Source organism: Grampus griseus (assembly GCF_964374135.1).
Source record: "Grampus griseus genome assembly, chromosome: 16".
NCBI classification, from domain to species: domain Eukaryota; kingdom Metazoa; phylum Chordata; class Mammalia; order Artiodactyla; family Delphinidae; genus Grampus; species Grampus griseus.
The window spans coordinates 60,152,747-60,178,524 of record NC_139010.1 but is presented as its reverse complement, the minus strand read 5'-3'; the positions used below and the strand labels follow the sequence as shown (position 1 = coordinate 60,178,524).

The window sequence follows — 25,778 nt, the reverse complement described above, 5'->3', positions numbered from 1 at the left end:
AATTGATCCAGGATATATGAGGGCACACAATTTATTAAACACACATTTATTTAGCACTTGTTAAGTTTTCTTTTTAATGCATTTTTGGCTGCACCGGGTCTTAGTTGCAGCATGTGGGATCTTCGTTGCGGCATGTGGCATCTTTCATTTTTATTTTTTATTTTTAATTAATTAATTTATAGCTGCATTGGGTCTTCATTGCTGCGCGCAGGCTTTTCTTTAGTTGCGGCGAGCGCGGGCTACTCTTCGTTGCAGCGCGCAGGCTTCTCATTACGGTGGCTTCTCTTGTTGCGGAGCACAGGCTCTGGGCACACGGGCTTCAGTAGTTGTGGCACACGGGTTCAGTAGTTGTGGCACACGGTTTCAGTAGTTGTGGCTCATGGGCTCTAGAGCGCAGCTTCAGTAGTTATGGCGCATGGGCTTAGTTGCTCCATGGGATGTGGGATCTTCCTGGACCAGGGCTTGAACCAGTGTCCCCTGCATTGGCAGGTGGATTCTTAACCTATGTGGCATCTTTTAGTTGCAGCATGCGGACTTTTTAGTTGTGGCATGCGGACTCTTAGTTGCGGCATGCATGCGGGATCTAGTTCCCCAACCAGGGATCGAACCCAGGCCCCATGCATTAGGAGTGCAGAGTCTTACCCACTGGACCACTGGGGAAGTCCCTATTGAGCACTTATTATGTAACTGGCACTGGGGTTAGAAATATGAATATCTTTCTTCAAGAACATCAGAGAGACATATTCACATGAAAATTGTAGTGTTGTGTGTTACATATCCATTAAAAGGAATTTATATGGTGTGAAGGAAATATTACCATTGCCTGGAAAGTCAGGGAAATGTTTGTAGGGAGGAGATACTTGAGTTGGGTGTTGGAAGATGGGTAGGAGGTTGCACAAGTAAAGAAAGGCATTCCAGATGGAGACAACAGCATGAGTAAAGGCATGGTGAAAGTGTGAGGAAAAAAAAATAACATGATGTTTAAGTGTCAGAAATTTGTCCAAAACAGGATGTGTGGTGGGGAAATTGCCAGGTGAGACTGAAAAGAGAGTAGGGAGGTATTGGAGCGTTTTAATGTTAGGGAGTGACAAGTGCAGATTAAGGTAATGAGAAATGAGGCAGTGAGACTAATTAGAGTTGTTGCAGTTGACTGAGAGTCTGAATAAAATGTGGCCGTGGGAATGAAGAGGAGGGGAATGGATTTTAGAAATATTTCTAAGATAGCTGTAATATGATTTAGTGACTGGGGAGAGACAGTGGGCTAAGTTTTCTAATTTGAGAAATTGGGTAAATGGGAATTTCATTGACCAGGATATGGATTAGTAAAAGTAGAGCAGATTTTTTTTTGCGGTATGTGGGCCTCTCACTGTTGTGGTCTCTCCCGTTGCGGAGCACAGGCTCCGGATGCGCAGGCTCAGCAGCCATGGCCCACGGGCCTAGCTGCTCCGCGGCATGGGGGATCTTCCCGGACCGGGGCACAAACCTGTGTCCCCTGCATCGGCAGGCGGACTCTCAACCATTGCGCCACCAGGGAAGCCCTAGAGCAGATTTTTTTAAGGTTTGGGTGGCTATAGAAGGAGGTATAGGGGAGCTAGTCTGGTATGCTGGATCAAGTTGTCGTGGGATGTGCACATGGAGATGTTACTAGGCAGCTGGAAGTAAGGAGGCCTGGTGAGCTTGATATCTTGGCAATAGCTTGGAGTAAGTGAGGACATATTTGAAAAAAAATCCTGGGAAAATAATGTTTATTTTATTTCTTTATAAGGAAATATTAGAATATGCCCTTCTTCCACTTAATAGTGAGCTTCTCAAGGCAGGGACCATATACCTCAATAATTTTGCATCCCTTTTCCCCTTATACAATGCCTGTGTTATTATAAGCGCTCAATAAATGTTAGTTAAGCTAGCAGGAAATCAGTTTACTTTGCCAGGTCGAAGTTACCTTTTGGGCTTTCTTTAAGAAGATTATGGGAGTCTGTCTTATAAATTTCATTTTATACTTAGGTGGTATTCATGAGGCTTGTATGGGTCAACAGGAAAGGAAATGAAGAAGATATGAGTGATGTGTTGCTGCTTGAGGAAGTTCAGGGCATGAGCAGGAGATAGACAGTATTAATTTATAAGAGGCTGCTGCTCATTGAGAAGAGGATCTTACAATGAATTCTCATTCTCGGAGATGTCAGAAAAATGTGATTTTCAATCAGAGTTTCCTGAAATCCTGTCAATTTGAAGTTGGTTCCTCCTTCTGAAGGTGCAAGTGCATTCCTTCTTGTGTAAAATCATTTGAAAGGGAACCTGAGGTGGTCATGTTTATTTAAACCTCTTCATCTGTATTATTAGTTTGTGAAAGTTGGCAGACTCAGTAGATTCTGATGGGACCAGACTGAATTCTCTTCTGTGAAGCTAGTTCACTTCTAGTAGGTACAGACTATGGCTGATATCCAGAGTAGAGACTGCAGAAGTCCTGGTTTTGCCACTTGCTGTTTAGTCTTGGGAAAGTCCCTGAGTTAATTCCACTTTCAAGTGTAGCCTAAATACTCACTCTGAGGTGAGCGCTGTTCAGAGCACACACAAGATATAGACACTGCCCCATAGTGGCACATGTGCTTATTACTGAATCAGGCTGGTTCTATCCTAGCATCTAGAAAATAGGGATGATGCTTGTCAGATGATGTCCTGAGTTGACTGACTTTTCTTGGATCAAGTGGGAATGTTGATATTATGGATATCAGTTTGGAGTTTCCATAGAATTTTAACTGAATCTGGATTTTGAATGTTCTACTAGTTAGCACCTGCTTTTTTTGCACTAACAAGATATTCTCATAGGGAGAAGGGCTACCAGACAGAAAGATTTAGTGGCTGTACCACTTAAAATCCGTTACTTTGGGCAAAGTAACATCCTCATTGTAAAATTATGGTATTAGTACCTACTTCATTTGTTTATTGTGAGGATTAAGTACAGCATATTTAAATCACTTAGAATAGTGCCAAGTACATAGTGACTACTCAGTAGTGTTATTTATTATTATACACCACCTTGAGTGGGAGGCTGTGCTCTGAAAGATTTGGAGGAATGAGTGATGAATTCCATCCCCAGTAATTAAAAAAAACAGAAATGATAGAACAAAAGGGTGGACAGTTCTGGAGCCTGTGGAAGGAAAACCACATTCACAGAAAGATAGCCAAAATGAAAAGGCAGAGGACTTTGTACCAGATAAAGGAACAAGATAAAACCCCAGAAAAACAACTAAATGAAGTGGAGATAGGCAAGCTTCCTGAAAAAGAATTCACAATAATGATAGTGAAGATGATCCAGGACCTCGGAAAAAGAATGGAGGCAAAGATAGAGAAGATGCAAGAAATGTTTAACAAAGAACTAGAAGAATTAAATAGGAAACACCCAGAAGAATTACAGAACAAACAAACAGAGATGAACAATACAATAACTGAAATGAAAAATACACTAGAAGGAAACAATAGTAGAATAACTGAGGCAAAAAAACGGATTCTGTCTGGAAGACAGAATGGTGGAATTCACTGCCATGGAACAGAATAAAGGAAAAAGAATGAAAAGAAATGAAGACAGCCTAAGAAACCTCTGGGACAACATTAAATGCAACAACATTTGCATTATAGGGGTCCCAGAAGGAGAAGAGAGAGAGAAAGAACTGGAGAAAGTATTTGAAGAGATTATAGTCAAAAACTTCCCTAACGTGGTAAAGGAAATAGCCATCCAAGTTCAGGAAGTGCAGGATAGACCCAAGGAGAAACACACTGAGACACATAGTAATCAATTTGACAAAAATCAAAGACAAAGAAAAATTATCGAAAGCAACAAGGGAAAAATGATAAGTAACATACAAGGGAGCTCCCATAAGGTTAATAGCTGATTTCTCAGCAGAAACTCTACAAGCCAGAAGGGAGTGGCATGATATATTTAAACTTATGAAAGGGAAGAACTTACACCCAAGATTACTCTACCCGGCAAGGATCTCATTCAGATTTGATGGAGAAATCAAAAACATTACAGATAAGCAAAAGCTAAGAGAATTCAGCACCACCAAACCAGCTCTACAACAAATGCTAAAGGAACTTCTCTAAGTGGGAAACACAAGAGAAGAAAAGCACCTACAAAAACAAACCCATAGTAATTAAGAAAATGGTCATAGGAACATACATATTGATAATTGCCTTAAACGTGAATGGATTAAATGCTCCAACCAAAAGACACAGGCTCACTGAATGGATACAAAAACAAGACCCATATATATGCTGTCTACAAGAGACCCACTTCAGACCTAGGGACACACACAGACTGAAAGTGAGGGGGATGGAAAAAGATATTCCATGCAAATGGAAATCAAAAGAAAGCTGGAATAGCAATACTCATATCAGATAAAATAGACTTTAAAATAAAGAATGTTACACAAGACAAGGAAGGACACTACATAATGATCAAGGGATCAATCCAAGAGGAAGATATAACAATTATAAATATATATGCACCCAACATAGGAGCACCTCAATACATAAGGCAACTGCTAACAGCTATAAAAGAGGAAATCCACAGTAACACAATAATAGTGGGGACTTTGACACCTCACTTACACCAATGGACAGATCATCCAAACAGAAAATTAATAATGAAACACAAGCTTTAAATGACACAATAGAGCAGATAGATTTAATTGATATTTATAGGACACTCCATCCAAAAACAGCAGATTACACTTTCTTCTCAATTGTAAGTGGAACATTCTCCAGGATAGGTCACATCTTGGGTCACAAATCAAGGCTCAGTAAATTTAAGAAAATTGAAATCATAGCAAGCATCTTTTCTGACCACAACGCTATGAGATTAGAATTCAATTACAGGGGAAAAAAAAGTGAAAAACACAAACATGGAGGCTAAACAATACGTTACTAAATAACCAAGAGATCACTGAAGAAATCAAAGAGAAAATCAAAAAATACCTAGAGACAAATTACAACGAAAACACGATGATCCAAGACCTATGGGATACAGCAAAAGCAGTTCTAAGAGGGAAATTTATAGCAATACAAGCCTACCTCAAGAAACAAGAAAAATCTCAAATAAACAATTTAACCTTACACCTAAAGGAACTAGAGAAAGAAAAACAAACAAAACCCAAAGTTAGTAGAAGAAATCATGAAGATCAGAGCAGAAATAAATGAAATAGAAACAAAGAAAACAATAGCAAAGATCAATAAAACTAAAAGCTAGTTCTTTGAGAAGATAAACAAAATTGATAAACCTTTAGCCAGACCCATGAAGAAAAAGAGGGAGAGGACTCAAATCAATAAATTTAGAAATGAAAAAGGGGAAGTTTCAACAGACACTGCAGAAATACAAAGCATCTTGAGAGACTACTACAAGCAACTCTGTGCCAATAAAATGTACAACCTGGAAGAAATGGACAAATTCTTAGAAAGGTTTAACCTTCCAAGACTGAACCAAGAAGAAACAAAATATGAACAGACCAATCACAAGTAATGAAATTGAAACTAAGATTTAAAATCTTCCAACAAACAAAAGTTTAGGAGCAGATGGCTTCACAGGTGAATTCTTTCAAACATTTAGAGAAGAGCTAACACCCATCCTTCTCAAACTCTTCCAAAACATTGCAGAGGAAGGAACACTCCCAAACTCATTCTGTGAGGCCACCATTACCCTGATACCAAAACCAGACAAAGATACTACAAAAAAAGAAAATTATAGACCAGTGTCACTGATGAATATAGATGCAGAAATCCTCAACAAAATGTTAGCAAACAGAATCCAACAACACATTAAAAGGATCATACACCCTGATCAAGTGGGATTTATCCCAGGGATGCAAGGATTCTTCAGTATACTCAAATCAATCAATGTGATACACCATATTAACAAATTGAAGAAGAAAAACCATATGATCATCTCAATAGATGCAGAAAAAGCTTTTGACAAAATTGAACACCCGTTTATGATAAAAACTCTCCAGAAAGTAGGCATAGAGGGAACCTACCTCAACATAATAAAGGCCATATACGACAGACCCACAGCAAACATCATTCTCAATGGTGAAAAACTGAAAGCATTTCCTCTAAGATCAGGAACAAGACAAGGATGTCCACTCTCACCACTATTATTCAACATAGTTTTGGAAGTCCTAGCCACGACAATGGGAGAAGAAAAATAAATAAAAGGAATACAAATTGGAAAAGAAGAAGTAAAACTGTCACTGTTTGCAGATGACATGATACTACCTAGCGAATCCTAAAGAGGCCACCAGAAAACTACTAGAGCTAATCAATGAATTTGGTAAAGTTGCAGGATACAAAATTAATGCACAGAAATCTCTTACATTCCTATACACTAATGATGAAAAATCTGAAAGAGAAGTAAACACTCCCATTTACCATCGCAACAAAAAGAATAAAATACCTAGGAATAAACCTACCTAGGGAGACAAAAGACCTATGTGCAGAAAACTATAAGACAATGATGAAAGAAATTAAAGATGATACCTACAGATGGAGAGATATACCACGTTCTTGGATTGGGAAATCAATATTGTGAAAATGACTGTACTACCCAAAGCAATCTACAGATTCAATGCAATCCCTATCAAATTACCAATGGCATTTTTTTACCGAACTAGAACAACAAATCTTAAAATTTGTATGGAGACACAAAAGACTCCGAATAGCCAAAGCAGTCTTGAGCGAAAAAAATGGAGCTGGAGGAATCAGACTCCCTGACTTCAGACTACACTACAAAGCTACAGTAATCAAGACAATATGGTCCCGGCACCAAAACAGAAATATAGATCAATGGAACAGGATAGAAAGCCCAGAGATAAACCCACGCATCTATGCTCAACTAACCTATGACAAAGGAGGCAAGGATATAATGTAGAGAAAAGACAGTCTCTTCAATAAGTGGTGCTGGGAAAACTGGACAGCTACATGTAAAAGAATGCAATTAGAACACTCCCTAACACCATACACAAAAATAAACTCAAAATGGATGAGACCTAAATGTAAGACTGTACACTATAAAACTCTTAGAGGAAAACATAGGAAGAACACTCTTTGAGATAAATCACAGCAAGGTCTTTTTTGATCCACCTCCTAGAGTAAGGGAAATAAAAACAAAAATAAATAAATGGGACCTAATGAACCTTAAAAGCTTTTGCAAAGCAAAGGAAACTACAAACAAGACGAAAAGACAACCCTCAGAATGGGAGAAAATATTTGCAAATGAATCAACGGACAAAGGATTAATCTCCAAAATATATGAACAGCTCATGCAGCTCAATATTAAAAGAACAAACAACCCAATCAAAAAAATGGTCAGAAGACCTAAATAGACATTTCTCCAAAGAAGACATACAGATGGCCAGGAAGCACATGAAAAGCTGCTCAACATCACTAATTATTAGAGAAATGCAAATCAAAACTACAGTGAGGTATCACCTCACACCAGTTAGAATGGGCATCATCAGAAAATCTACAAACAATAAATGCTGGAGAGGGTGTGGAGAAAAGGGAACCCTCTTGCACTGTTGGTGGGAATGTAAATTGATACAGCCACTATGGAGAACATTATGGAGGTTCCTTAAAATACTAAAAATAGAATTACCATATGACCCAGCAATCCCACTACTGGGCATATACCCAGAGAAAGTTATAATTCAAAAAGACACATGCACCCCAATGTTCATTGCAGCACTATTTACAATAGCCAAGTCATGGAAGCAACCTAAATGCCCATTGACAGATGAATGGATAAAGAAGATGTGGTACATATATACAATAGAATATTACTCAGCCATAAAAAGGAACGAAATTCTGTCATTTGTGGAGACGTGGATGGATCTAGAGACTGTCATACAGAGTGAAGTAAGTCAGAAAGAGAAAAACAAATATTGTATATTAACGCATATATGTGGAACCTAGAAAAATGGTACAGATGAACCAGTTTGCCAGGCAGAAATAGACACAGATGTAGAGAACAAACGTATGGACACCAATGGGGAAAAGTGGTGGGGTGGGGGTGGGATGAATTGGGCAATTGGGATTGACATGTATACACTAATTTGTATAAAATGGATAACTAATAAGAACCTGCTGTATAAAAAAATAAATAAAATAAAATTCGATAAAAAAAACTGTAAAAGAACAGAAGAGTGGTGGCCTGTCCTGGAGCTCTCTATGAAGGGAATTTAGAGAGGTGGCTTCAAGAATGCAGGCCTCACTTTATTTTCATTTTGGAGGTATGAAAGACTTGGAGTGACTAGCAGTAAAAATACATTAAAATGGAAAGGAGTTATAGGCTGGTTTTAGAGCCAATCTATAGGGTGCAATTGAGGGAACCTGTGTACCATGCTACTGAGAGAAGGTATGGCAGGGAATCATGTGGAACAGCAGTATATGAATGCAGCAAGTGAGCTAAATCCTTGGGGCCTTCAGAAAGGAAGAGGCATGTTAGGAGCTAGTTTGAGAAACGAAGTGTTGGTATTTGGAGGTAGAAATGCCTTGCATTATAGTGCTAGTGTTTACCTTGAGAGTGTGGGATGCCTTGCAGAAGAACATACGGAGCAGATAACTTTTGCCTAAAGATTTAAAAAAACCCTCGCATCTAGAGGAACTAGGGAACTCTTTTTAGGAGAGTCTTGGAGGAGGCTATTTCTGGCTTTATAAACATATTGCCCCCTCTTGTGTGTTGGGTGAATGGCTTATTGTCAGACAGTGGAATGGTAATATCTGACTCAGCCACATCTCTTGGGCAGACAGGGTTTTCATCTCCTTCACTAGGCATTGTGGATTACTATAGTCAGTGTGTTTTGTAGTGATCCTTCACAGATGGGCAAACTGCGGCTAAGATCCTAAGGAAAGGGGATGCGTTGGTGAGTTAATATGGGGGGAATGAGCTGGAAGTAGGTAAGGATTGCTCCAGTGCCTTTTCTAGAGATGGCAGAAGTTTTATTCATCGTCTCAAAATCATCTTCTGTCCAGATGCTCCTTTCTTTTGAAGGCCTGATTTAAGGCTCAGATGAGTACTTCTCAAACTTTAGTGAGCATCAGAATTATTTGGGGCAGGGTTTTTCAACCTCGGCATTATTGACTCATTGGGCCATATAATTCTTTGTTGTGTTAACTGTTCTGTATACTTTAGGATGTTTAGCAGCATCCCTGGCCTCTACCCAGTAGATGCTAGTAGTACCTTCCCTCCCAGTTGTGACAACCAAAAATATCTCCAGGCATTGACAAATGTCCCCTGGGAGGCAGAATTGCCCCAGTTGAGAACCACTGACTGGAGTGATTATTAAAAATGTAGACCTCTGGGCTTCCCTGGTGGGGCGGTGGTTGGGAGTCCACCTGCCGATGCAGGGGACGTGGGTTTGTGCCCCGGTCCGGGGGGATCCCACATGCCGCGGAGCGGCTGGGCCCGTGAGCCGTGGCTGCTGAGCCTGCGCGTCTGGAGCCTGTGCTCCGCAGCTGGAGAGGCCACAACAGTGAGAGGCCCGCGTACCGCAAAAAAAAAAAAAAAAAAAAAATGTAGACCTCTAATCCTTATCTTGAAAAATCTGTTTCAGTAGTGGGGAGGGGGGCTTAGGAGTCTACCTTTCCAGGAGGCATGCCAGGAGATTCTGAAACATGTGATCACGGCTCTGCAGGGGTAAAGCATTTTTTACAATATCTTTCCATTCATAATGACGTTTTGGTGGAGAATTATCCTCAGAGCACTGACTTAGCTCAGTTAAAATAGTATCAATTAAATCCTGTAGTGGATATCAGTGTATTTCGGCCTTGTTAAAATTTGTTTTCTGTTTACCATATTGAATACATCTGTCAACTTGAATAGAAACTCAGATTCCTCTCTAGTTTTTCCGAAGTTTTCTACTATTTCATTAATTTGTCTCTTTTTCACTTTACCGTTATCAATATTTATATACATATGCATGTATCAGACAGTTATCTTTTACTTCCTACTGTGGCACATCTACCTACCGGCAAACTAGTGATGAAACTCAAGATATCTGGACATTCCAGAGTTTGTTCATTAAGGTCAGTGAGCATATACGTTTCCTCCTCACTTACCTGGAACCTCTTCGGTTTCTTTGCAGATGCTCAGCTTTGTTTATGTGTACGTTACTCTACTTCTGCTCATTCCTCCTCAGTATAGTACAGTGGTTAAAGGCTGAACTCAAACATCAGGCTGTCTGGGTTTGAGTCCCTACTTTCACTTATCCTGGCAAATTTTTAAATTTTTGTTTTTTAACCACTTCATGCTTTAGTTTTCTTATTGTAAAGTTCCTGGATCATAGGTTTGTTGTGAGGATGAAATGAATTAATGTATATAAAGTGCTTGGAACAGTGCTTGGTATGTAGCAAGTACGAAATAAGTGTTAACTCTTTGGTGGTTATTTTAGATGAGTGTCCTATGTGTGCAAGGTGGGGTCCCTATTAGCCTTTGTTCTAGTGTTCTACATGGGTATTGTTAAATTTTCATATACGTATATGAGCACATGCATTATTTTAGGTTGAGGAACAGTGTACATAATGTGAAGTGTATGACTTGATAATTCTTTTACACATGTACATATTTGTGTGACTTCCACTCAGGTCAAGATAAACCACGTTTCTGGCACCTCAGAGGGCTTCCTTGTGCTCCTTCCCACTCATCGCCCCACCCAGGGTAACCACTATTCGGATGTCTGTCACCGTAGACTAATTTTGCCTTTTTGAGTTTCACATAAATGAAATCATTAGTTTGTACTCCCTCCCTCCCTTCCTTCCTCCCTCCCTCCCTCCCTTCCTTCCTCCCTCCCTCCCTCCCTTCCTTCCTCCCTCCCTCCCTCCCTTCCTTCCTTCCTGCGTTGGATCTTTGTTGCTGTGCACAGGCTTTCTCTAGTTGTGGCAAGCTGGGGCTGCTCTTCGTTGTGGTGGCTTCTCTTGTTGCGGAGCATGGGCTCTAGGCATGCGGGCTTCAGTAGTTGTGGCACGCAGGCTCAGTAGTTGTGGCTTGCAGGCTCTAGAGCACAGTCTCAGTAGTTGTGGCGCAAGGGCTTAGTTGCTCCACGGCATGTGGGATCTTCCCGGACTAGGGCTCGAACCCTGCCTTGGCAGGTGGATTCTTAACCACTGCGCCACCAGGGAAGCCCCACTTGAATAAGTTTTACAAAAACCTTTCAAAAAGGGAATGTTTGTACTATAGGCCCTCCGGCATTTCTGTTTCTTGAACATGCCAAGTGTGTTCAAATCTTGGAGCCTTTGCACTTGCCATTGCCTCTGTCTGAACACTTTTCCCAAGATTTTCACATGGCTGTTTTCTTTCTGTTATTCTGATCTCAGTCCACATATCACTTCCCATAGAGGCCTTTAATCTGCAATCTGTTGTAGTACCCCTAGACAATTTGTCTTCAAGATACTTATCATTGTCTCAACTTAACTTGTCTTTCTTCCTCTACTAGAATGAAAACTCTGAGAGCAGGGATCTTGTCTGCTTGTTCACTGCTGTATCCCTAATGCTTAGGTGATCAATGTTTGTTGAATGAACACCTGATCTGTGCATGTTTTTTTCTTCCTAGATGATGGGCACATTTATTTTTATTAATTTTCCTTCTTTCCCCTTCTTCTTTTCTTTCTCTTCTCCTTTTTCTTTTCTTATATACTGGTTGAAATGTTTTGGGATGTTTACCTTATCATCTACCTACACTAGTGTTTTGGAGCGTCCCTGGACAGTGAAGTGTGAGGGTGATACTTGCTAATAGTCCATCACAACTATGAGCCTAGAACTCCAGACCATTGCATTGAAAGCCTACAGAGAACTGTTCCATGCCCTCCCCCCATTTATCGAAATGTAATTTACATATAACATTGTATAATTTTAAGATATGCAATACGATGATTTGATACACATATATATTGTGAAATGATTACCATGATGAAGTTAGTTAACACATCCATTCCCTCACATAGTCACTTTTTTTCGTTTTTTGTGGTGAGAACATTTAAGATTTAATCATAGCAACTTTCAGATATACAATACAGTATTGTTAACTATAGTCACTGGGTTGTATGTTAGATCCCCAGAACTTATTCGTCTTATAACTGGAAGTTTGTACCCTTTGACCAACATCTCTCGATTTGCCCCATCCCCCATCCCCTGGCAACCACCAATCTAATCTACTCCATTTCTATGTGTTTGACTTTTTTTAGATTCCACATATAATTTTTTTTTCAATAAATTTATTTTACTTATTTATTTTTGGCTGCATTGGGTCTTTGTTGCTGTGCACAGGCTTTCTCTAGTTGTGGTGAGCGGGGGGCTACTCTTCATTGCAGTGCATGGGCTTCTCATTGCAGTGGCTTCTCTTGTTGCAGAGCATGGGCTCTAGGCTCATGGGCTTCAGTAGTTGTGGCACGTGGGCTCAGTAGTTGTGGCTCGTGGGCTCTGGAGCGCAGGCTCAGTAGTTGTGGTGCATGGGCTTAGTTGCTCCGTGGCATGTGGGATCTTCCCGGACCAGGGCTCAAGTGCCTGTCCCCTGCATTGGCAGGCGGATTCTTAACCACTGTGCCACCAGGGAAGCCCTGGTAGTTTTATTTTTAATATTTGGGGAACCTCCATACTGTTTTCCATAGTGGCTGTACCAATTTACATTCCTACCAGCAGTGTACAAGGGTTCCCTTTTCTGCACATCCTTGGCATGGCTTCTTTTTACAGATTGGCAAATTCAAGCCAGGAAGGGAAAGGAAACTTAAGGTTATAGAATAAGTGTATAAGAGTTGGGACTAAAACCAAAGACTTTTTTTTTAGATTTTTTTCCAGTTTTATTGAGAAATAGTTGACAGACATTACTGTATATATTTAAGGTATACAGCATAATGGTTTGATTTATGTATTTGGGGAAATGATTACCTCAACAGATTTAGTTAACCTCCATCATCTCACATAGATACAATACCAAGACTTTTGATAGATTAACTGGTAACTCTGGAAATCAGAGTGAATTTCTATTAGGTTAATTTTCTGATACTAGAGTTGGCATGTATTGTGCTCAAGAAGACAGTAAAATAAATGAATAATTAGTTAAGTGTAACTAGCATTCCTTGCTTGTAAGCCATTGGAAGTGTTTGGCTTTAGGTTTTTGATATTTGATTATTTTATCCTGTAGGGATGTGAACTGATGTGCATTTAAGAAGTGTGTGGCTGGATTGCTTTAAGATATAGTTCTTAAAAAGTTGTATGACTTTGGTCTTTCAGAGAGAAGTTGTGCTGCAGGTCATGGGACCAGCAGTCCCTGAGGTTTAGGAATGAAAGACTTCATTGATTTACCATTGAGTTTGGGGGATTTGAAGCCATTCCTAAGTTTGGTGGTAGGTGAAAGTAGTATTGAAAAGTTGCCTAATTCTTTTTTATACTTTGTCTACTGTATGTCTTATTTCTGAGAAACTGTGTTAATGTCTAAGATGACATTTCTGTGGGATTGCCGTGGCTTTGCTGTGTTTACTTCTTCGCTAGAAGGATTTAAAAGCCTAGATCAACAGAGGTCATAGCGTACTCATAGAATGCTTTTTTCTCTTCCTTGTAGTCCCATAGCATTTTCTTTGTACTTTTACTCTATTTCTCATGATTTGCCTTGTGCTGTGGGTTATTCTGTGCCTGTCTCCGCTAATAGATTGTGAGCTCCTAGAGGATCCGGTCTGTAGTTTCCTCTTTGTAACACCTTAGTGCCTAAACTAGTGCTTTATAATATTTAGGTGTTTCCTATGTGTTTGTGGTATTTCAGGGATGCTAAGAGAATCATTAGATGATATGTCTAGTCCAGTCCCCTAGTTTTACTTGTAAGGAAACTGAGAAGCACAATGATTTACTCAGTGTCATCTAGTTGGTTGGGAGAGCTGTGTTCTAGTCTCAGTTCTGCCGGTTGTTTGTTCCATTATGTCTTGCTGCTCCTCAGCTGGTACTCGTTCTCTCTACAGCAGGGGAGGATTGTGAAAGAGGAAAGAAACACTGGAGGATATAAACAGATTACACTCACATTACTGATGTATTCCAGTTTACTGCTTTACCAGTCAGATATTTTACTTTCAAATTTGGAAGCACAAGCTTAATTTCTGAGACCCCAGAAAGACTTTTGTAAGAGTTCTACACTTCTTCCAATCTATTACCCTAGAAACACCCTTCTTTGCTGTGCTTAATGGGTAGAAGTGCTGGCAGAAGGAGGAGACTTTATGTTGTCAGTTTCCAGTCACACTTCAGACAGCTTGGGTGGTAAATTCCAGGTGCCTGTGATGATGACAGAGAGTAATGTGTTGAGGCCCTTGGTTGAATTTCCCCCTGTTCCAAATGGAAGGAGAGTGATGAAAACAATTTAATTTCTTAGGAAATTTGGTACTTCGGGTTGAAATTGTTTTTCCTGCGTCTCCTATTCCCTTTTGCTTATTAGAAAGTATTGATTCTGAAATAGAGAAAGTGAGTTTATTAGATTTGGGCTGGACATTGATTAGCAGTAACTTAATTATAAATCCTCAGAGGGAGATGTTTGTAAACATTTGCTTTTAACATCCAGGGACTTGTGGTTCCCACTATTCTTGTTAATCAACTGGTTGAAGCTGAGCACATGAAAGGTCTGTATCCACTAAGCTTAGAATTGCATTGCTTTTGATTTATTTTAATAGGATCCTCTTGATTTCCAATTTATTTTCCCCCGATAAGGACATCTTCCTCTTGACAACCTATTTAAAAGACACAAGAATGTTTTGAATGGAGGCTGTATTTCATGCTTTAAGGCAAAGCCATGATCAATATAGTATAAATTGCCTGAAAGAATCTTCTCTTTTTTTGTTGTTATTTTTTCCTTCAGTTTTCTCTGGATCGTAAAGGAATTTGAGGGCTTAGTGAGGCTTTGATAGAGACAGATCTAACTAAAATTTTAGGTCAGACCTAGGACTTCTCAGGTCTCCACCATGTAGAATCAGTCAGTGATAAGCATACTCTGAGCATTTACCATGAGCCACGTGCTTATGGAAAAAGTGTAAGATATGGTCTCTGTGCTAAGGATGCTTAACATCCAGTTGAAATTTTCTGTGCTTTTAGTGCTCAAAAGTGAATCTCCTTTTTGGCTATATGTATTAGAGATAGATGATGTTTGAGATACAGTCTTTTATGCTATTGGATGCATCTCTTCCTTAAACAAAATTTTGATTTGCAAGGTAGTATATATTTTCCAAACATCATTGAACAAAATTAATTTTTTGCTGTGTTGGATTTGTCTGGAAGTGAAATCCGTCTCCTCACTACCATCCATACTTGCTACTGGGTGAGATTAAGTTTCACAACTAGAGCCTAGGATTTAAGAGAAAGAGAGGAATTTTGTCAACAATAGAAAGAATCTGGGAAGTGAGAGAATATGTGTAAATCCACATGGAGACCTGTGGGGTTTCAAGTTCTCATTTGAAAAAAATTGAGAATTCCTTGAAGCAAGATGGGAAAATTTGAGCATGGTTCATGAAACTGCTTTTATATAGAATTAAAAAAATACTCTGAAGTTTGATCTGCAGTACAGTGTTACAAATATATGTATAATTAAATTTGAGGGACTTCCCTGGTGGTCCAGTGGTTTAGACTGTGAGCTCCCAATGCAAGGGGCCCGGGTTCCATCCCTGGTCAGGGAACTAGATCCCGCATGCATGCCACAACTAAAAGAGCCCGCATGCTGCAATGAAGATCTGTGTGCTGCAACTAACACGCAGTGGAGCCAAATAAATAAATATTAAAAATAGAAGCTTGAAAGGAATATATTGTTATTTTTGGTTATTTTGAAATTAAATTTAACTTTTGGTCTTTTAACTGCTGTTTTCTGCCTTGGGTCTCTTTCCAGAGGAATTTCTGAAGATGGTCAAGTGCAGTGTGATTTATGAGGCAGTGAAGGGCAAGTACTTTGCAGTGAGGAGGACCTGCTTACTTTGGGGAAATCAATGGAGCTCGTCAGTCTGCAGCACACTTCCTGTCTTAATGGTCCTAAGCTCGATCAATACTTGAAATTTAACTTCATCATCAGTCTGTGGGCAGCGTGTGCTTTGCAGCCTTCCTTCCATCAGCGTCAGATATGTGGCCAGACTTATTACAGATGGAGCTAGTTACACTTTCCTGCTTGGTTTTGCATCTTCTTTAAGTCTTGTCCACTGGCATGTTTTAAGGATGTAAAATGTGTTGTGCTGTAAGCCAAGTAATGATTTAAACCTTGAAATTACCTGGTTAGAGAAGGGGGCGTTGGACAGATGCACAAAACCTATAGCATGGTTGTTTATCATTTCTTCTTCCTAAAAAATTTCCCATTGAGAGGTATTTCAGTAGATTCTCCAACATCTTAGAGAGCATTTCTAGCACTAACTGTGGCTTTCTTTTCACAGATTCTCTAACCATGGCACAGGTAGAGAAACGAGGGGGTTTGCTCAGGAAATCTTCAGCCTACAAAAAACCACTGAAGGAAAAAGTGGTGCTGATGTATGATGAGATCTTCATGGTAAGGCCTGGAGCCCTGACATTGGGCACAGGTTGACTCCTTAGTTTCTTGTTCCAAAATGAGAAATAACCTCACCTCTGCCTGCTACCTTCTAGTTCTTCAGAGGGAGAAAGAGAGAGAACAAGGGTGAGGGTGAGCTCTCTCATGGTAGAAATTATGATCATGTGTTAATTAATATAGATTGTTATTATGTTGTTCTTATAGACTGTTGCCTTGAGCTGGGTAAAACAATTGAAAGGAGGGAGGAAGGCTCAGGAAACTTCTTTTCTGATATCTATAAGACTTTTCTTCCTTATGATTTTTTTTTTTTTTTTTTTTTGGCTGTGCCTCGTGGCATGTGGGATCTTAGTTCCCTGGCCAAGGATTGAACCTGTGCCCCCTGCAGTTGAAACGTGGAGTCTTAACCACCGGCCCGTCAGGGAAGTCCCCTTATGATTTGACATAAGGACCTTTCTATCCTAGATGTCCCTTGAATTTCCTTTTGACTCTAGAATTCTATCTAATTCAGATATTTTAAAAAGATGCACTATTATATTCCATCTCAAGTTGTTAGTGGACAGAACAATTGCTTAGTTAGACTATCTCATCTTCCAATTCTATGAGAAGACTGAGGAATTATTAGCAATTAGATTAGGGGATTTCTTTGGGTCTTCAGAACTGCTTATTGACCATGGTCCAAGCCTGTGTTGTAAAATGTACCCTATCAGGGAAGGTTAGAGTGATTAGAAACCCTGCAGATGTACTTGACTTCTGAAATCCTGGTCATTAGTAGTACATGTAAACATTTAAAACATGTAATACTTGTAAAAGGAGTTAACCATATCTTGTGTAAATCTTGTGGACTCTCTTTCCTAGAAGGAGGATAATGATAATATTTACCCTACCTGGCTCACTGGGCCATTGTATTTCATGTATGTGAATGGGCTTTGAAAACTGAGCAACATACAAATACAATGGGGATGCATCATAATATGACTAATTGATTCAGATGGCTAGGTTCACTTCTCGCTAAGAAGAGAAGAATTTGAGGGAGATTCTTGAGTTCCTACTATGTGCCTGACATTGTTCTAAATGCATCACCAAATACATTAGCTCTAATTCTGACAAGAATGCTGCAAGAAGGCTATGTTTTTACATGTGCCATGTAAAAGAGCATGATAATGAGAAAACTGGCAGTCACAGCTAGAAAGTGAAGGAGCTGTGATTTGAACCCTAGTGTCTGACTCCAGAGTCCTTACTTGTTCAGTTTTGCCACATGGCCTTGGATAAATAACTTGATCAAGTAAAACATCTAATTCTTGGCAAGCCTTAGAGACAAAGTTTGACATGCCGACAGTTAATACAGAATTGCCCAGGGCAGTATAGGTGGCTATACAGAGAAAATGAGTGGTTATTAGGATCCTATTAGGGCTCTTTCTATGTTAAGTAATAAGCTTGGTATACATATGACTCCTGCTTGAGAGAGCTTTGAGCATGGGAAATGCCAGCTCCATGAATTCCCTGTTTCATATATAAACAACAAAATGATATTACAGAAGTGTGAGGGTCAATGTGTGGCCCCTCTTGGGGAGCAGGACTTGAGAGAAAGGGATAGAAAGAATTCACTAAATGAGAACCTTATTAGAAGGCCAGAAATGTTGCTTCTTTATGTCATTCTCAATTAAAAAGCCAGAGGAGATTCCTAGGATAATATCTTCTTATTTGATCAGAAGTTCTTATCTAATGAAGACATTAGTTCTTGGTAGTAATTTTAAAAGGTCAATTTAAGGTAAGGTGATAGCAGGCAATTGACATACTGGTTTTATGTCATTAGCTTTCCTGTGAAGTAACGGTTCTCTTTTTCTTATTTCACTCACTAACCAGAAGCCTCTAACTTCCTAGAATTTCTGTTTGAAGATTATTGCTAAGAAAATTTGGATTTTAGCACCGTAATTTTGCTAATTATGGACCAATTTGAAGTAAGAAAAGAGAATATTACAGGCTCTGTACAGAGGACTAAATGCATACGGGAGGGCAAGTAGAAGCAGGATGTTGTAAAAATCATGGCAGTATTACTTAGATGATCTGGGTTCTGGCTCCTGCACTTGTGTAAGTCTTGTGGACTCTATTTCCTAAAAGGAGGATAATGATAATATCTACCCTACCTGGCTCACTGGGCCATTGTATTTCATGTATGTGAATGGGCTTTGAAAACTGAGTACCATACAAATACAGTGGGGATATATCATAATATGACTAACTGACTCAGATGGCTAGGTTCTTTTCTTGCTAAGAAGAGAAAGATTTGAGGGAGGTTCTTTGAGCCATTTAACTTTTGGTGCAGGGAATATATATCCATGCACAATGTCTTCCATTTGGGAAAAGAACCCAAAAAACTTGTTCCCCATTATAGCTGTTTGGAATGACCAAGCATTTTCAAAGTTAATTGTGAAAGATAAGGTTGATTATGTGTAGTGACCCTTTCAAATGTGTTCTTAATGCTTTGGTGTTAGCTGGGGGTATTGAATATACTTATCTTCCGGTTTCAGACAGAGGACCCTAGTAAGTGCAGTCCTCGATTTTGGGAGGAGCTCTTCCTTATGAAGGTAAGACTTGGTGGCACCTGTGGATTTTCCTGGTAACTGAGATTGCCTTCACATGTGTTCTAGGTGCTGCAGTAAAAATGCACTCAGGCCCTTATTGTTTCCTCGTTAGGTGAATTTAGAGTACCTAGAAGGCAAGCTGGAATCTCTTGATGGTGAGGAGTTAATGAAGATCAAGGAAAATATTAATTGCTTATTTCAACACTGCATCCAGGCTCTGGGAGAGGAGCATCCAATTCGAGTGGTCAATGCATTGCAGGTACAAGGCTGGGAGACTGGGGAAGTCTTGTTTAATAGGAGAAAGAAATTGTAATACATCTATTGGAACTTGAGGAACCTAAAATTGCCCTTAGGTTTGAGGCTTGCTTTCTTTGTTTTTTCTTTATTTCTTTAAGTAATCAAACATCTATGCCATGTTTGTTTAGCCATCTTCCTGGTTAAACAAATTGACGCCTATAGTAGTTATCTTGTCCATTTTATAATTTGATCTAATGCCAAGGAGGATTGTTTGACAGAATTTTTATTATTACTTGAGGACAGGAAGAGAGAGAGAGGAAACTCTGGCAAGGTTGATTAGTCTACAGCAAAAATCAGAAGACTTTCTTAATTAAATAAACAGTATTTTCTTAATGTGAGGTTTCAGAAGGTCCTTGACTCCCTGAAGTTACATGTAATATTTTATGTGTAAATGTACGTTATGTGTATATGAACATTTTTTTTGGAGAGGGCTTTTGTCAGATTCTCAAAAAGTTCTGCAACTCTAAAAACATTAAGAATCATTATTCTTTTTTTTTTTTTTTTTTTTGCGGTACGCGGGCCTCTCACTGTTGTGGCCTCTCCTGTTGCGGAGCGCAGGCTCCGGACGCGCAGCCTCCGCGGCCATGGCTCATAGGCCTAGCCGCTCCGCAGCATGTGGGGTCTTCCCGGACCGGGGCATGAACCCGTGTCCCCTGCATCGGCAGGCGGACTCTCAACCACTGCGCCACCAGGGAAGCCCTAAGAATCACTATTCTTAATGCTAAGTGGCATGATCGTGAGGAATATTCATTATTCTTGAACTACATTCATTATTTCTTGAATTACTGTTACGTGCTAAGCATTGAGCTGGTGGGATACATTATAGGCTTCTTGAGGGCAAAGACAGTATTATTCAATACTTTGTTCCTAGTGTGTAGAACAGTGCCTGGCAAATAGCATTCTAGAAGTAAATTTTTTTGAATGAATGATGGGCAAAATTTCTAGAGTTTATAGTCTAGTAGCTCCAGTGTAGCCTAGATTGGGCTGAGTATTTAGGGTAGTGATTGACAAGCTTAGAATATGAAGAACTGATGACAGCATAAAGGATTTTGTTGGAACTTTTGGTAGATTGGGTTTAAGTTTCTAACTTACAAGTTGGACAGATCACTTTGTGAGCCCCAGTTTTCTCATCTGTAAAATGTAGAAATTACCTCTTGAGTTGATGCCCCAGAGAGAAGGACCATGTTTATCCTGTAGCTTTGTTAACCCTTGGACAGTAAATTCTACATTTCGAGCATCACAGTTGTAGTGACTCATTAATTGAAAGTTGAAATGAAAGTTGGAAATTGTACTTCCTGTAATTATAGTGGCTTACTGTGGGGGCATGAATTATAAACTGATTTTAGTCCAGTGAAAATAAATTGACATTAAGCCACTTGGTGACCCATAAAAATATAGTACATTTATTATAATACCTGATATTTATTGAGCTGTAACAAAGTTAAGTTCCAGGCACTATTCCAGGAACTTTAACAAAGTTCCAGGGAGTATTCTAAGTGCCTTACAGTATTAATTCACATAGCCATCACAACATCCCTATGAGGTTAATGCTATTATCATTCCCATTTTATAGCTGAGAAAAATAAGGCACTGAAAAGTTAACTAATTTGTCCAGGCTCACACAGCTAGTAAGTAGTGGATGGGGTTTGTAATGAATTTTTAAGATTTGAGTTGATTGGTTGTTATCATATAGGGACCTCTATAGTTATTAAAAATGGTAAACTATTATGTAAATTCTAAAACTAATGTTAAATAAAGGAAAGCTCCACCAATCCCATGATTCAAACTCAAGAACTGTTTTTTATTTTTATTTTTTTGCGGTACGCGGGCCTCTCACTGCTGTGGCCTCTCCCATTGCGGAGTACAGGCTCTGGACATGCAGGCTCAGCGGCCATGGCTCACGGGCCCAGCCATTCCGCGGCATGTGGGATCTTCCCGTACCGGGGCACAAACCCGTGTCCCCTGCATCGGCAGGCGGACTCGGAACCACTGCACCACCAGGGAAGCCCCCTGTTTCTTATTTTTGAATATCACCTTCCAGTCTTTGTCTGCAGTGTAATTTTTAAAAAGTGGATGGCCAGAAAATAAAAAAAAGAGGATGACAACAGTTTCAGTTGCTGTTCCTCTTTTCATTTCTGGATTTTGCACATATTAAGACCCAGACTGTGTTTTGGAGCTCAGAGAATAGAGCAGTTGAATGTCAGCTGTGTAAGGAGAAGGTTCTGAGGTTGCAGTGTGAAGCTACTGATCCAATGCCCTTTGCATTTTGAGACTTCCTTTCTAGAAAGAATTCTTTCTCTCATCTCTGCAGACCTTGTGTGCACTCATTCGAGGAGTCCATCAAAAAAATAAGTCTACCTCTGGGTTTGACATTATCAACATGCTGATGGGCTTTGACAAGGCGGAGCTGTGCATGAAGGTGAGACATAAGCTGTAGATGTGCCTGTGGATGTCTGCTTCTGACAGCTGTTCATGGATCATCTGCAGACAGTTAGATGCACTAGAAGATTTGGACTCAGACATAGATGATTGAATTTTTATTCTTTTTAATTTATTTTTGGCTGCATTGGGTTTTTGTTGCTGTGCGCTGGCTTTCTCTAGTTGCGGCCAGCGGGGGCTACTCTGTTGCGGCGCGCAGGCTTCTCATTGTGGTGGCTTCTCTTGTTGTGGAGCTTGGGTTCTAGGCATGCAGGCTTCAGTAGTTGCAGCACATGGGCTCAGTAGTTGCAGCTCATGGGCTCAGTAGTTGCAGCGTGTGGGCTGTAGGGCACACGGGCTTCAGTAGTTGTGGCTTGTGGGCTCTAGAGCACAGGCTCAGTAGTTGTGGCACATGGGCTTAGTTGCTCCGCGGCCTGTGGGATCTTCCTGGAGTAGGGCTTGAACCCGTCTGCCCTGCATTGGTGGGCAGATTCTGAACCACTGCACCACCAGGGAAGTCCCTCATACGGTAATTCTATGTTTACATTTTGAGGAAATTCCAAACTGTTTTCCAAAGTGGCAGTACCATTTTACATTTTCCCCAGCAATGTGGGTATGTGTATGTGTGTGTGTGTGTGTGTGTGTATGAAATGTCTATTCAAATCCTTTGCCTGTTTGTACATTGAATTATTTGTCTTTTTATTGTTGAGTTGTAAGAGTTCTTTATATATTTTGGATACAAGTGCCTTATCAAATATCTGATTTGCAGTATTTGTCACTATCTTGAACGAATGTTGTTCATAATATGAACTTTGAAGAACCTGTCTTCTCTCATTCACTACATTTAAAATAAAGAAATCTGTATGCCAAAGAATCCTTATAGTGATTAGTTTATTTTTTAAAAGTTACAAATATGTGGGACTTCCCTGGTGGCGCAGTGGTTAAGAATCTGCCTGCCAACGCAGGGGACACGGGTTCGGTCCCTGGTCCAGGAAGATCCCACATGCCGCGGAGCAGCTAAGCCTGTGCACCACAACTACTGAGCCTGCGCTCTAGAGCCTGTGAGCCACAACTACTGAAGCCTGCATGCCTAGAGCTTGTGCTCCACAACAAGAGAAACCACTGCAATGAGAAGCCCGTGCACTGCAATGAAGAGTAGCCCCCACTCACTGCAACTAGAGAAAGCCCATGTGCAGCAATGAAGACCCAACGCAGCCACAAATAAATAAATAAAATAAATAAATTTATTAAAATAAAAATGTTACGAATATGCAATTAGGAATACACAAAGATTTAGTACCTGGAGTCAGTTCCTTTTTTTTTTTTTTTAAAAGATGTTGGGGGTAGGAGTTTATTAATTTTATTAATTTATTTTTGCTGTGTTGGGTCTTCGTTTCTGTGTGAGGGCTTTCTCTAGTTGTGGCAAGCGGGGGCCAGTCTTCATCGTGGTGCGCGGGCCTCTCACTCTCACAGCCTCTCTTGTTGCAGAGCACAGGCTCCAGATGCGCAGGCTCAGTAGTTGTGGCTCACAGGCCTAGTTGCTCCGCGGCATGTGAGATCCTCCCAGACCAGGGCTCGAACCCGTGTCCCCTGCATTAGCAGGCAGATTCTCAACCATTGCGCCACCAGGGAAGCCCTGGAGTTAGTTTTTAATTCTAACCTTTTACAGTCTATATATATATATATATATATATATATATATATATATATATATATATATATAGTAAAATCCCTAATATCTTTTTCATTCTTACAGTTTTCACTACTGTCTATATACTGCTGATTACTAAGTCTCTATCTTTAGCCTTAATTCCTCCTGAGTCTCAGACCTGTTCTCTTTAAGCACTTGCTGAATATACCCACTTACACATACCTAAGTACCTCTTGTTTGGCATATCCAAAATGGAACTCATTGTTTTCTATACTTCTGTTCTTCCTCATTCATTCTGTGTCAGAATGGGGATACCTGTCTTCCCAGTTCCCCAAGCCAAAGACCTGAGAGTCACCCTTGACTCTTTTCTATCCCTCATCTTTCATATCCAGACTATCACCATGTTCAGCTAATTTTACCTCAGCTCATACTTCTCATATCTGTTTTTTTCTATTTTTCCTCTACTGCCAAAGTCCCCATTATCCCTGAACTATTGCAGTGATGCCTTCATTCTTTTGACAAACATTTGTTATGCTCCTCTGTGCCAGGCATCGGGGATACAGAGGCAAATAAGACATGGCAACCCTCCTCAGAAAATTGATAGGTTAGTCTTCTTTTGTCTCCCTCTCTCCAGCCTTACCATCTTTAAATCTGTCATCCACGCTGACAGCAGAGTGATGTAACTTAACACTCAAATCTTTCTTGCTTAAAACCCTTCATTAGTTTCCTATCACTAAAAGGATAAAGACCAAGCTCCCTCATTAGCTGTATAAAACTTTTATGATCTTCTTTCTATTTATTTCTCAAATCGCATCTCTCATCACTGTGCCTCACTCTTTATACTTCTATAATAACAAACTGCATGTCCAAGGGCCATTTCATTCTTCATGTGTCTTTGATCATGCTAATGCCTGTCTAGAATTCCTTTCCTCCTCAAGTTTTAATTAATTCCTACTGATTTTTCAAAATACAGCCTGTCCCTGAGGAGTCCTGGAATAGGTAACTTCTGAGCTAATTCCCTTCCTCCATATATATTACTGTCATAGTAACCATTAAACTGTTTATTTGTTTTTCTCTCCTGTTAGACTAAAAACACCTTGAGAGCAAGTGTCATTGTCTTATTTTTTTCTTATTTTCTTTGAAAGCACAATATTTAGCGTATAGTAGACTCTTACTACATATTTGTTGAATTGACCTGAAGTAGCTTATTTTGAACCTTCACTTGACCTTCCAGCACGCTAAATCCTTTTTTTTTAAGATTTATTTATTATTTATTTATTTATTTAATTTATTTTTGGCTGTGTTGGGTCTCAGTTGCAGCATACGGGATCTTCGTTGAAGCATGTGGGATCTTTCATTGCGGTGCACAGGCTTCTCTCTAGTTGTGGCCTGCGGGTTTTCTCTCTCTAGTTGTGGCGCGCAGGCTCCAGAGTGCGTGGGCTCTGTAGTTTGCGGCACGCGGGCTCTCTCACTGAGGTGCGAGAGCTCAGTAGTTGTGGCGTGCAAGCTTAGTTGCCCCATGGCACGTGGGGTATTAGTTCCCTGACCAGGGATCGAACCAGCGTCCCCTGCATTGTAAGGTGGATTCTTTACCACTGAACCACCAGGGATGTCCCGCTAACTCCTTATTCTCCATTCATTTTCCTCCTTTATTTAATGTAAAATATTTCTTTTTTTCTTCCTTGTAGTATCTAAAGGTTTCATCTTTTGACTACATTGGATAAAACAGTTGGTTGTTAGTACAAGTGTTAAACTCTAATCACATTGTCTAGTAGAAGCGACCAGGATGGATATGAGCTAGCTTTGTTGGATAGTGCATATGGCCAGTGAACAGCTAGTAGTGATGTTATCTCTCTGTTGTTTGTTCAGTGTGCCTGCATCAAGTGATATGCTTTCTTATCAAATAATGAAACATATCTAGCTGTTTAACCATTATTATTAACCTTTAACTTAATCATTTGTTTAATTTATTATTTAAAATTTGTTTAATAGAATTTAATTTTATTTAGTTTATTATTTATTGTTTTTAATTTGTATATTATTTAACTGTTATTAATCTTTTAAAAAATTTCATTCTAATCTGAAGGTTTATATGAGGGTGATAGGCTGCAAACATTCATTTACTGGAATAGTAAATTCTTTATTTTTCTGTATGGTTGTTCTAAGGCATTTTTCCCAAAATAGCTAGACTTAGAAGTCTTCCTTTTTTATGTCTAGTCTTGCAAGGCCTAGGCCTAAGGGAATGATATGGTTGCTTCATTTTATTTTATTCACATTACCCTACATAACGTA

General features: G+C 39.7%; 1 protein-coding gene across 2 annotated transcripts in view; it reads left to right on the top strand.

Annotated features, from left to right (window-relative positions):
• Positions 1-25,778, top strand: part of ARMH3 (armadillo like helical domain containing 3) — a 170,410-nt gene that overhangs the window by 1,380 nt on the left and 143,252 nt on the right. For both annotated transcript variants that reach the window (XM_082673335.1, XM_082673334.1), the window contains exons 2-5: positions 16,426-16,538; positions 19,067-19,123; positions 19,233-19,379; positions 21,729-21,836. In XM_082673335.1, coding sequence (XP_082529461.1) covers positions 16,437-16,538; positions 19,067-19,123; positions 19,233-19,379; positions 21,729-21,836 — 414 coding nt within the window. In that variant the 5' untranslated portion in view covers positions 16,426-16,436. The remainder of the gene's footprint in view (positions 1-16,425; positions 16,539-19,066; positions 19,124-19,232; positions 19,380-21,728; positions 21,837-25,778) is intronic.